We start from the raw sequence: 13,356 nt of genomic DNA on the forward strand, positions 1-13,356 counted from the left end.
CAAACAAAACAATTTGGTATGTCTTTCACATAAAGTACACTGTGCATAGCAATGCTCATTGGAATAAAAGAATAATTCAACTGAAGTCTTGATGTGGTCTGGTCAAAATTAGGTGCACTGAAAAATTTGCCCCCTGCTTATAGTTGAAATTTTCAACGTGGAATTGACAATAAAATCCTAGTATTATTATGAAGAACATGGTAAAACAATACAACAAATTACATTAGTTCAAAAATATTGACTTACCTCGACTCTAGATCCAATGTAATTTCTATTAGAGAAGTATCTGAATCATCACAGACTTTTTCCAAACTCATACGTTTTTCCATTTCTTCTAATTCTTTCAGGCACTGATAATACTAGAGAAAAATTATAAATGAGTTAACTATGAAATAATCTTGCTTCATGCTGGGTGCAGTGGTACATGCCTATAATCCTGGATACTTGGGAGGCTGAGGAAGGAGAATTGTTAAGTTTGAGGCCAGCCTGGGCAACTTAGCCAAACTTTGCCTCAATATAAAATAAAATATTAAGAAAGGGCTGGGGATGTAGCTCAGTGGTAGAGCACTTGCCTCGCATGTACTGGGTTCAATCCCTAATGCCAAAAACCAATTTTTTTTCTTCCTAATCAAACTAATTGAGTATTTATAGACACCTGGAATAATAGTTACTGGGACATTAAATATGACAGACAAACAAACAAACTATAACAAAATTCCCAGACCATGGGTGTAGGACATTAAAAGGAAAAAACTGCGTAGGTTGACAGGCGGTTGTATTATCTGATAGGCTAGAATCTGATGCTTTATCAAGTGCTCTTGGCTTACCTTGCTCCGATCGGGATCGCAATAGTCCAAGAGAGAATCACAAAAATGGTAGCCCATTGACTCCAAGTCTTTTGTGCTGAAATGAGTGCCTCGTTTATTACCTAAAACATCAATAAGTTTATCTACCCTTGAGGATGAGTAAATCATTTTTTTCCTTAGCAAGCAGGTCTAAAATGTAAGGGTATGAACAAACATTGATTTGATTCCATATCCTGTCTTTCGGATTTTCCTCTCTGGGACAGGTCATTTAACAGCCTATCACATTAAAGTTAAAAATAAGAGAAAGCAATCTACTCCAATGCTGAAAGGAAAAAAACTAAACTGTTACTTTTCCTTATTTTAACACAAATTAGTTTATGTTGCAAGGCAGAAGAAAGTTCAGTTAGACACTTATGTAATATTGGTTACCAGTTATAAACAGTATCAGTAGTCATTCTGGAAAAACTTGGGTCAAAATTTTATGAGAGAATGTTTTCATCATCATGAATAATGTTCTATCAGTTTCAAGGTATTTTAAAAATTATCCAGAAATCACATATGTGGATGTCTAGTACTTTCCTTTGAGTGGATACATTGTCTAATAGTGTGAAAAATTATCTTAATCTAGAATATTTTGAACACACATTATGCTAGATGTGACTAAAAGATTTATTAAATGAGACTACAAAGCACATTTTAATTTTTAGTTCAGGGACCCAAGTGTTTCATTTTAAATATAAACACACACACACACACACACACACACACACACACCACAGTAGTCTATTTTTGCCTTTCAAAGGGCAAATTCAATAAAAATATTTCTATAATTTTTAAGCATGTTCATTGCTTTGTCTTGAAATAATCAGAACCTCCCTTTTAAAAAATATATAGAAATCTTCTTTTTAAAAAAAAAGCATTTGAACATTAGTTTACAAAACAACCAATTATTCTATGCACAACATGTCAAACATTCCTTTCTAAACAAAGGGAATGAAATAGAAATACCATATAGTGGAACTTTATTCATTCCACTTATAGATCGACTAAACATCAGCATACATTTAAATGGGAAGAATGTGCTCACTACCAGATCAACTCCACTACTATTAATTTTATGTTAAAAATATATATCTTTGGTTTAATGATCTGGGAGCTGTGAGTGAGAACACTTGGCCTTACCCAAAGTAGATCCACAAAAGGTGGCCTCCATGGTAAAGCTGTTCCGGATTCCCATTTTCCACATTACCACCCTTCCTGTTCCTTCCTTGCTCTTCTGAATATTGAACTTGCAAGCTGGGAATGAAAACTTACAAGCAGCAAAAAAAAAGAAAAAATAAGACACATATATTTCTTAGGAAGAAGGGTTAAAAATGAAAAAACTAACTGCAAAATCTGCATAGATACACATGTTGTTTTCATTACTTCTCCGTTCCAGTTTGTCTGCTTTTTCTTCCTTTCTATCTCTTGCCTTACATACTGGTTAGAACTTTCAGTGCAAGGGTTGAGAGTGGATATTCTCTTATCCTTAAGAGAACAATATTATTTTTCACCAAATATGATGCCGGCTATAGGATTTTTGTAGGTGTCTTTTTATTAAGTTAATAAAAATACACTTTTATTCTTTATTTGCTGAAAGTATTTATCATGAATAGATGCTGAGTTTGTTAAAAGCTTTTTTTATAGCAATGTGTGATAAGCATATGATATGTTTACACATTTTTTTCTTCTGTAGACTGTTAGCATAATGGATTACATTGGTTAGTTTTCAAATATAGAACTAGTTTGATATCTTATGATAAATCCCATTTGGTCAGGATGTATTACGCATCTTATAAATTGCTGGATTTAATATGCTAATATTTTGTTAAAGATTTTTGCATCTATGTTCACGAGTCTGTATTTTTCTTTTCTTGTATAGCTTTGTCTTGTGTTGGTCTCATAGTAATTCTAGAAGAAATTTTCTTTAAATATTTGGTAGAATTCTTTATTGAATCCAACTGGATCTGAGATTTCATTTTTTGTAAAGATTTTTTGGGGGAGGGGGTGGGGGTTGGTGGTTGAGGACCATTCAGATTATCCATTTCACATTGTGTGAGTTTTGGTAGTTTGTTATTTTTCAAGAAGTTGGCTCATTTCATCTAAGTTGTTAAATTTATGTGCAGAGGTGAGTTGCCCCTTATTGTCTTAATAAGTGATACCCTCTTTCATTTGAGTAGTCTCCTCCTCTTCCTCGTCAGGTTCCTCAGTTTTATTGCTCTTCACCAAGCACAAGCTTTCTGTTTTAATGTTCTTCTGTACTGTTTTCTTGTTTCCAATTTCACTAACCTGCTCTTATATTAATTATCTACTTGTTTAGGGCTTATTTTCTCTTCTAGTTTCTTTTTGTAGAAACTTGGAATCTTTATTCCTTTTTAAGCACTGGAATTTTAACTAAATTTCACAAAATGTAACATCATATATTTTCATTTTCCTTCAGTTTAAAATATGTATTTAATTTTCCTTGAGACCTCCCTCTTTGGACTAAGGATTATTTAGAATGTGGTTTAATTTCTATTGTTTAGAAATCTTTTTTTTCCTTTTATTGATTTCTAAATTAATTCCATTATGTCAGATAACATATTTTATATGATTTCAATTATTTCAAATTTGTTTAGGTTTGTTTTAAAACAGGATATAATGTGTACTTCAGCAAATGTTCTACATACATTTGTACATAATGTGTATTCTGCTGTTAAGAATGTTCTGTAAATGTCCATTAAAATCAGTTGTTTGATGGTTTTTATGGTTTGGATATAAGGTGTCCCCCGCAAAAGTTCATGTGTTGTGCAGTGCAGGAGTGTTCCGAGGTGAAATGATTAGATTTTGAGAGGTAAGTGGACTATTAGGTGGTAGGTATAAGGAGGTAGGAAGCAGGTTACTGGGGACATGATCTTGGGGTTGTGTCTTGTCCCGGGCTTCTCTCTGCTTCCTGGGTGTCATGAGCTGAGCAGTTTCCCTCTGCCATGCCCTGCCACCATGATGTTCTGTCTCACTTCAGGCCCAGAACCATGAGCCCAAAATAAACTTTTACTCCTGTAAATTGTTCTAGCAGATATTTGGGTCACAGTGACAAAAGGCTGACTCAAACAATGGTGTTTTCAGTTCTTATATATCTTTGTCTATTGTCTGTCTACAGACAATATTGAGAGAGGAATTAACTATAATCATATAACTATAATTGTGAATTTTCACAGAGAGATTTTAAGGAGAACATTTAAGAGAAAACCTAGAATGGAACACTCCCCCCGTGTGTGTGTGTGTGTGTGTGTATATATATATTTATTTATTTATTCATATATATTTTTATATATCCTCAGTAATATTTATACTGGGGATTGAACCCAGGGGAACTTTACCAATGAGCAACGTCCCCCCAGTCCTTTTTATTGTTTATTTTGAGACAGGGTCTCTCTGAGTTGCTGAGCATGCCCTGGAACTTGCTGTCCTTCTGCCTCAATCTCCTGAGTTGCTGGAATCACAGGCATGTGCCACCATACCTGGAAAACCTCTATATTTTAAACAAAATTTATATTACGTGGAAGACCTCTTTAAACTGTAGACTGGTTGGTTGTATTGGTCAAGAAACCTCATCCATTTTATGTCAGAAAATATGTCAACAGACAAATATTAAAATATCTTAACAAAATGGGATCATTTTACAGGAGTAATAAAATACACCTATGAGTACTGACATGACATTATATAGGGACAGTTTCAGGTACTGGAGTTGATTTCGCTGATCTTTCTGAAGGAACAAATACTCTTTGGATAGTAAACCTATGCTTTCTGTAAATAGCTCTTCTACCAGATCATCCTTTCCTTTTTATATCTTTGGGTGCTAATTGTCTCCAGAAAATAAAGAGTACTTCCCAATAAGTTCTTTATAGTTGAATTGGTTGGTTGAGAACCTAAGAGGAAGTCTACAGGAACTTTTTTTGTTGTTGTTAATCTAAAATCTTTAAATAATGATAAAAAAATTTTCATATCTTTTGTAACTGAGTAGTTTCAACATTTTTATAGTATGAAAATGCACTCTATTCTTTTCTCATTCTAATTTCTCTGTATTTTTGAAATACTGATTATTGATTTTTTCCTGGTAAAATTCTAATAAATACTATATAATATATAAAAGACAATATTTTGTAGGCTAAAAGCACATCTTTTAGCCTACACAATTAGGAACTGAATATATACTAAAACAATAAATATCCCCAAACTGATGAAAATGGTCAACAGAAGAAGCTTTGTAAAGGCCAAACATGGGTATTAAGAGGGTGGGACTATGGGAATTTTTGACTTCTCATATTTTCAAACTGTTGGTCATGAACAATTCCACATAGTTATTTGTATGGTCAGCTGTATAAATCAGTCAAATGACTAATGAAAAGCAGGTTACTGAATAGGATTTATTTCATTGTCCTACATGGGCAACATTTAGTAAAATAAAAGTTAAAATCTTAAAGATACTTACTTTATCTGGGCAATTTTTACTCAGCATAAATGGGAAGATTCGTTGCTGTAAGTATAATGCTTTAGTTCTGTCACTACCATCACAGCCATACATGAAGATGTTCTCTTTCCTACTATGTCCATGGAGATCACAATATAAAATAACCTCTCGCTTCTCCATCAACCTACCAAAAAGAAAAAGAACAAATTACTAAATATTATCTCTGAATTTTCTTCTATGGGTACAATTCTGTATTTATAAATGTAAAATCCAAATAAATACAGTTTCTTATATCATAAGCTTTCAATTTTTCTCTTTTCTTACCTAAGCCACGTATTATTATTAATACACACTTTAAAAATATGTGATAAGTTCCTGTTTAGTATATATAAAATCTGAATGCTGAAGACTTCCTCTCATAAGAAACTTACTCTCAAGACTTTCTCCCAGCAAGTTCTAGTCTATTGTTCTGGTTTTCTGTTATACTCAGAAAACAGATCACTCCTGTTTTTTGTTCATTACTTTTCACATTGATTCTGGAGGACTGGAATGTCTTCCCCTTTCATCTTTATAAATGTAACTGCTACCCACCCCATCCTTAGAAACCCTTCTCACATTTCACTTCCTGCCTGACTAGCAGAGACCATCTATTTTTGTCTTTTCAAACTCCTATAGTGCTTTATTGGTAGCATTTCCTTGGCACTTGTCTAGAAAGGTTTCCATATTTTTGATATTTAAACTCATCAGGGATGAAGAATGCTTTTAATCTTCTAGAACAGCACATAATAAATACCCAAACATTTCTTAAAAATTGAATGCCTGAGAACCTGGTGTTGAAGCCAAATAATAGTTAATTCTTAATTAATGTGGTGGCTAAATATCATTCTGAGAAAGATGGTACCAAACTTTGAATTGAAAATTTGGTAATAAATTTCTAACAAATATTTTAAAGAAATTATTATACATTCTGTAAGGGCCCAATCATAACTTAGCACTCAATGATTTTAAAACAATAAAAAATAAAACTCTTGGGCGGGGATTGTGACTGAGTGGTAGAGCACTCGCCTAGCAAGTTTGAGGCCCTGGGTTTGATCCTCAGCACCACATAAAAATAAATAAAATAAAGGTATTATGTCCAACTACAACTACAAAATAAATATTTAAAAAAATAAGACTCTCAAACTGACTAATGATAATGACTAACAGAGAAAGCTTTTGAAAAATAAAAAAGTGGTGTTTGAGCACTTTTGTCTCTTTTTCATATTTTCAGATCTTATATAGCATTATTATATTAATAAAAATTAAACCATTTGTTGTTATATATGGAAGGATAAATACTAAAATGTTAGCAGTAGTATTATAATTATATATTTATAACAAAACTATTAAAATCTAAAATAAATTATTTAAAGCATTACTTTTAATAAAAAAGCATTCTTTAAACTATAATAAAATTTTAAACTGAAATCTGTTATATATATTTATTAACTACCCTTTATCTCATTTGTTGCCAAATAAATTCTAATTGATAACATACTTTGACAAAAAGCCACTGAAAGATCATTATAAGTTTTTAGAATACTAACTAGATAAGCATGAATATCAAGTGAACAACTTAAATATGAAGTATGCTGTGCAATTTTAAACCCCAAATTCCTCATTTTAATGACTCTTTAGCTTTTTATACATGAGTCAAAAAACCCCTCTACTTCTAAATAATCTATTCCTAAAGAAATATTATTACTTCAAAAGTAAAACAGGATATTAAGGTATCTTAACTTATATTAATTAAAATAATTTTAGAGAATAATTTAGATTTTCTTCTTATCCACAGGTAACTAAGATACTGTATTTTATATTTTACTCAGATCTACTCTGTTATTCTGATATGCTTTAATTATATTTACCCTTAGATCTACTTACAACTGGTTCACCTTTGCACACATATAGGACCAATTTCTTATTTTATTTACCTGCCTTTGATTAATTGCACTGAGGTATTTCTCTTTCTTAGAAATCTTTCCGAAACTCACTGAATAGACTTCTGCCTGTTAACCTTCCTCAAAGGTAATCTAACAACTGACACATTTGTCCATAGAGACAAGCCAAGAGGTTATGATATGTAATCCATCATGTCTCAGGCCAGGACATTCAATTAACTTTTTTCTTTTGGCACTTGACAAATCACATTGAATGCAATTAGAGCTCTCAATGTTCTAGTCCCTATTCTGAGCATATTAGTAATAATTTTCTCATTTAGTTCTCTCAACTTTGAGGTAGTTACTCTTGTTTCATAGATGACAAAACTGAGACTTAGTTTTTTTAAATTGCATAGTTAGTACATGATATAATATAACAGAGATTTCAATGTGATATGCTTATTCTGAAATCCCTGCTCTTAAACAAAAAAGTTAAGAGACTTTGAACTAGGAATGGGTGTTCTCTTACTCCAATAAATCTCTCTACTGTAGCACATGTCTATTCCTCATTGTTGTTACCATAATCCATCAAAGAAATTCACCCAAATAATAAATAATTAAATGCTGTGTCCATTTTACTCTTCTAGACTCTTTGGAAAATTTAAAGCTGATCAATTTTCCTAGGGGCAATAAAGATGACGTTCATGCAAGTTTAAATAACTATGAATCTGATAGTTAGACTCATTCAGCAATGTATGATCAACTCAGTATCAGCTCTGTGAAATGTAGTTACTATTCACTTATAAGAGATTCAAGGATCCCACTGTAAACATCACTATAATGTTAGCTTTAGCAAGCCACCATATTTGGGATATGCAAATTTAGCTATTATTTTTACAGAGTCATCAAAACATTCTGGGCTCTATTTCATTAATTTAAGGGAAAGATTTTGAATCCAGTGGCATAATGCCAGAAAATTATAAAAATCAGTTGGGAAGAATGGGGATGAAATAAAATAGTTTCAAAGTCTCTTAAGAAAATTAATGGGATTGTGGGAGCAAAATTCTTGCTACCAAGTTTACTAATTAAGCAGAGGTAGTCTGAGGCTCCTTTTACCTGTGGATCATGTTCCGTGTGTACCAAACAGAAGGAAAAGAGTCCTTCAGGAGGGAGGTGTAATTGCGGTTGAGATCGCGCCCGGCTAAGGAGCACCGGTAGTTCCCCACAATGACGCCATCTGGATTCAGCATGGGTACCACCTTGAAGATGAAAGTGTCCCGAAGCAACTGGGCGTCACTTGAGTCTCCTAAAATATAATCTAGGAAGCCTTTCATGATCCAGGAGCTGTTGGTCTCACCCGGATGGACCCTTGCGGTCAGAATCACGGCCTTCCTCTTCCTGGAGTCCGAGTTCTTCAGGGGCGTGGTGATGGTCAACACGTACACCATGTTCCTGGCGAGCGTGTGGCACAAGACGCGGGTTTTGCAGAACTTGGACCGTACTGGGTCATTATTGATGCCGGAAAGGTATTCTTGCAGGTTGGTGTAAGTGTATGGGTAGCAGTGCGCAAAGTAGCAGGTGTCCTTGTTGTGTGGAAACTGGAATGTCCACGTGAGGGAGAAGAAATGGCGGCCTTCCTGCCCCAGGTTATTCTTGTAGTACCTGATCTGGTCTCCTATTCTCTGCCAGCCAACCTTGTGAGCCTTGGCCTCCTTTTCAGAATAGAAGAGTGGGCGCATACCCCGATTGTAAAGACTAGCGGGCTTGGTGAAGTTGACAATGGTGAATCTGTAGACAGTTTCTGCTTGGGTGTTAGAGACCTGGAAATAATACCACTGGGTGTGCTTGTTTGTGAAGAGGTCAGGGCGCACAGTCAACTGGTACTCGTATTCTGCCCTAATACACAAGAAAGGAAGGCGGGAAGCACATTAGAAGGTAAAAATTAAATCTGAGTTTAAATTAAATGAAAAAAAATTATTTATTTTTATCTATTTTACATATCCACAGAATTTTTTTTTGTGGGATGCAATGTTTACTTAGGCTGTATTCAATAGCAAGTAACTTCAAAAGATAAAATTCTGAAATTTTCTCTTTCATTGGCTGAAAACCTGCTTCTGTGTTAATTCTAAGTCCTTTGTATTTCTTTGTGTTCAAGAGAGTACAATAAAAACACAGGCTTTTGAAAAATTATATATTTCCAAGTTATTGTTTTCTAGAAAATAAATGATTAATGACTTATTGATAATAAGAAAAATCCATATGACTTCTTTTTTTTAGGCACATTTCTATTTTTAAATGATTTTTTTAAAAGATGAATGACAGGGGAATGCATTATAATTCTTATTACACACATAGAGCACAATTTTTCATATTTCTGGTTGTATATAAAGTATGTTCACACCAATTCGTAAGACACATTTCTGTTTTCTAATAATTTCAATTCTAGGGATATGAAATGGTTTTCATTGAGAGACTGACTATATCACATAGATTCATTGATCATATGTAAGTTATAAAATTTGAATTCCTTCAGTACAATAACTTCTTTAGTACAAGGACTACATTTCATAACTATGTGAATCCCAACTAAGTCACTGAAGATGATGTGAAATAAGGCTCTTCCAGCAAACTCATGGGCTTGATGTTCTGCCTCACTTGAGCCCAGGGCAATGGAGCTGCCGGACCACGAACTGAACCTCAGAAATATGGAGACAGGAAGAATGGACCAAGTTGGAGGTAGAGAATTGCCCTTCTATCTACACAAGGGCCCAGTGAGAAGGCATGGTCTATGAAGAAGTGGGCCTTCATCAGATTCTGAATCTGCAGGCACTTTGACTTTGGATTTCCCAGGCTCCAGAACTTCCTAAGGATCAAACCCAGGTCCTTTCTCAAGTTAGGCAAGCACTGAACTACACCACCAGCCTAGAAAATGTTATTGTTAAGAGATGTTTAATTTTACCAAAATAGTATTCTACATTTAATGTAACAACTGTATAATAATTTTATTTTTTTGTTTGAAAATATGAAATATTTTTTAAAATAGTAAGATTGCAAGTATTTTATTTGTTTCATAATGAAATACAATTTATTCAATAAGTATTTATAAATAACATACTCTGGAAAAAAGTTAGATATAAAATTATATTCTAAATTTCCAAAATTTTAATGCTTATCTGTATTATAATTTAATTATTTATATTTTGATTAATCTTCATGTTGGAAGTATACTGAATATTAATTTTTAAAGTAGAAATAATAAAGAAAAATCTCTAATCTGACCTTTAGTATAAACAAGCTGCTTTTATTACAAGCAAATGTTATTGGGATGTGTTACTCTGAGAATATGGGATTTCTATTATGTAGTCAGTGCTTTTTATTATTAAAGAAGAAAATACAATTATAGGAAAGTGTTAAATAAGGACAAAAATGTTTCACTGGGATATTTTTTATATGCATACAATCTCGCATGGTTATTTGGGACTTTTTTTCGTATACCTAATACAAAAAAATAAATAGTTGATGGTCTAGTCCCTCAAATAAAAATTATTAAAACCTACACTTTGACTACCTTCTGTAGATTACCACTCTCAAACCTTGCTTCGAACATCAAAGTATTGTCACAGGTGTCAACAGGTGGCTTCAAGGGTGTTCGATTGCCCCCAACTCGGGAATACACAAAACAGGGCTCTTTGTAAGCTGATAAGAGAAGACCATGGAGACGTCAAGACGTGACAAAAGTAGAGATGTCTAAAGTATGCCGACTATTCCACATAGAGTTTGGAACTACACTTCTAGTAATATGAAGATTGTAAATCTAAAGTAATTTGTTATCAATTTATATAGATTTGGATTGAAGTTAAGAGACTCAAGAGTACTTAGAATAGAAAAGCAATACCTAAATTAAATTTACATATTAATCATATTAAAATATTCATTCCACTTCTGCTCATGATAGAGTAACTAGTCCTGAACTTTCCCTTTTACTGTAAATGACTGTAAAATATGAGTTCCTTCCATTACTTTGGACAACACAATAGTTAGAATAGAACTAACTACAGTTACTGAAAAGAAATAAAATATATGGAGTGAACCCATATTTAGCCCTGATTTTAAGCACAGGGGTACTTTCTGGACCAAAGTTGGGGGAGGTTGCACTTAATAACATGACAGCTTTGTTGTGTTGAGGTAAGATTGCTTTTTTTTTTTTTTTCTTTTTGAAGCTGCTGAAATTTGTAAGGCAGAGAGAAGAAAGCTACATAGAGGGAGTGTAGAGGTTCCCCAGTCCTTCACTAAGGGTGAGCTACAGGAAGGGTGAGACTTAGAAAGGAAGAAGCACCACTGGGGGCTGAGACACCAGAGGGCATACAGTTTAGGAATACACTGGAATTCCAATGTATTCATGATGGAAATATTTCCTAGAACACCCTAGGCATTCAGTTGTAACTCCAGAAAGCCTGTACCCTAGGTATAAGCACCATGTTCAAAAGTAAGGGTAGGATAAGATTAAGAATAAGATAAAAAATTAGTCTGCCTGGGTGTTCTACCACTGAGCTGTATTCTGAGCCCTTTTTATTTTCTATTTTGAGGCAAAGTCTCCCTAAATTGCTAAGGCTGTCCTCAAAATTATGATCCTCCTGCCTCGGCCTAGGATTATAGGTGCATGCCCTTATAAAGCGTGTGTGTGCACGCACACACACACACACACACACACACACACACACAAGCCATAGTTGTTGGAGACTGCCTCTCCTAACAGCTAAGGGTTTCTACAGGTCTGGAAACCATTCTATGCTCAGACCCAGGAGACGTTTTGATGCTACTCTGTTGACAGTCCTATCTTGCTTCACCATCCCCCTTTTATCTCCCTTAATTCTGTCCACCCTTTTGTAAATTCATTAAATTTCATTAAACTATCTTACATTACCCTATGTGTGCCATCTAATTCCTGGAGATACCCTTCATTGACTTGCCTATTGGATCTTATTTCAGTTATGTATGGATATTACCAAGGGTTCAAAGGAGGTAACAATGAACACGGTGATACTATAACAAAACTCATGACATTTTATTTATACCTTGTTCTAAATTATTAAGTAGATCAGGATTATTTTGTACTTGTTATGGATTTTATACTACAATTTCTGTTTCTAAAGCAGGTTAGCCATGTTAATATTTGAAATCAAATTTTTAAAAAACTTCAGGAACAGTACAGTTTAGAATATGGGCTGAGACTTCCGTGTTTGATTATTAGCACTCTCTTATCATAAAAGCAGACAGATTTTGCACTGATAGATCTCAAAGTGTAAATATTGATCGTGAATGATATCCTGAGATATAGTTGTGGATATTATTTGCAATATGGGGTGTTTTCTTCTTTTTCAAAGATGATAGCACTAAGAAACGCATTGAACAGGTGTGCAATTAAAAGAAACCCATCTGAATGATTGCATGAATGTAAGCCATAGATGGCCAGTGAACAATAGTTGCAGAGCACACTAGATTTATCTTTGAAAACTTACATGAGGCAGAATTCATTCTAAATATAACTTTCTGTTCTAATGTTCAACATGAAGCCTTATTTTAAAGTAGCTGCATAAACTAGCATTTCTTCAAAAATATAATTAGTATAAATTGATATTTGAATCAAATATTTCAACCAATATTATGGGGACAGGGACTTCATAGCAATCTGAAATTTCTACTATTAACAGCAGAACAAATATAACTAAGACATTAACCAAGGTGTCCAATTATATCACAGCAACGTGTTTCAATATATGCTTACCATCTTCAGCCAGATAAACCACAGTGTCTTCCTTGGAGCTTGAATAAAGGGGTTCTATTTCTAGACCTGTTGGGATATATACTGGCTCAGGATAAAAAGGAGTCCAATCTGGAAGAAAGAGAGGGCACTCTTTGAATATTACTTCAAAATAAAGTGGGCAAATTATATTTTCAGATTATTAATTGATATATATATGCATGCTAAAATGAAGCATTTTATTAAGGGGTGGATATTACCAAGGGTTCAAAGGATGTAACAATGAACATTGTAACACTATAACAAAACTCATGACATTTTATTTATACCTTGTTCTAAATTATTGAGTAGATCAGGATTATTTTATACTTGTAATCG

At 33.6% G+C, this 13,356-nt stretch overlaps 1 protein-coding gene across 1 annotated transcript in view; it reads right to left on the bottom strand.

Moving 5' to 3' along the window:
• The window catches only part of Agbl3 (AGBL carboxypeptidase 3), a 64,597-nt gene that overhangs the window by 36,641 nt on the left and 14,600 nt on the right, over positions 1–13,356 (bottom strand). The window contains exons 4-10 of the mRNA XM_077109921.1: positions 13,003–13,110; positions 10,775–10,913; positions 8,334–9,113; positions 5,320–5,482; positions 1,989–2,115; positions 828–928; positions 247–359 (exon numbers count right to left, since the gene is read on the bottom strand). Coding sequence (XP_076966036.1) covers positions 247–359; positions 828–928; positions 1,989–2,115; positions 5,320–5,482; positions 8,334–9,113; positions 10,775–10,913; positions 13,003–13,110 — 1,531 coding nt within the window. The remainder of the gene's footprint in view (positions 1–246; positions 360–827; positions 929–1,988; positions 2,116–5,319; positions 5,483–8,333; positions 9,114–10,774; positions 10,914–13,002; positions 13,111–13,356) is intronic.

Source organism: Callospermophilus lateralis, chromosome 1 (genome assembly GCF_048772815.1).
Source record: "Callospermophilus lateralis isolate mCalLat2 chromosome 1, mCalLat2.hap1, whole genome shotgun sequence".
NCBI classification, from domain to species: Eukaryota; Metazoa; Chordata; class Mammalia; order Rodentia; family Sciuridae; genus Callospermophilus; species Callospermophilus lateralis.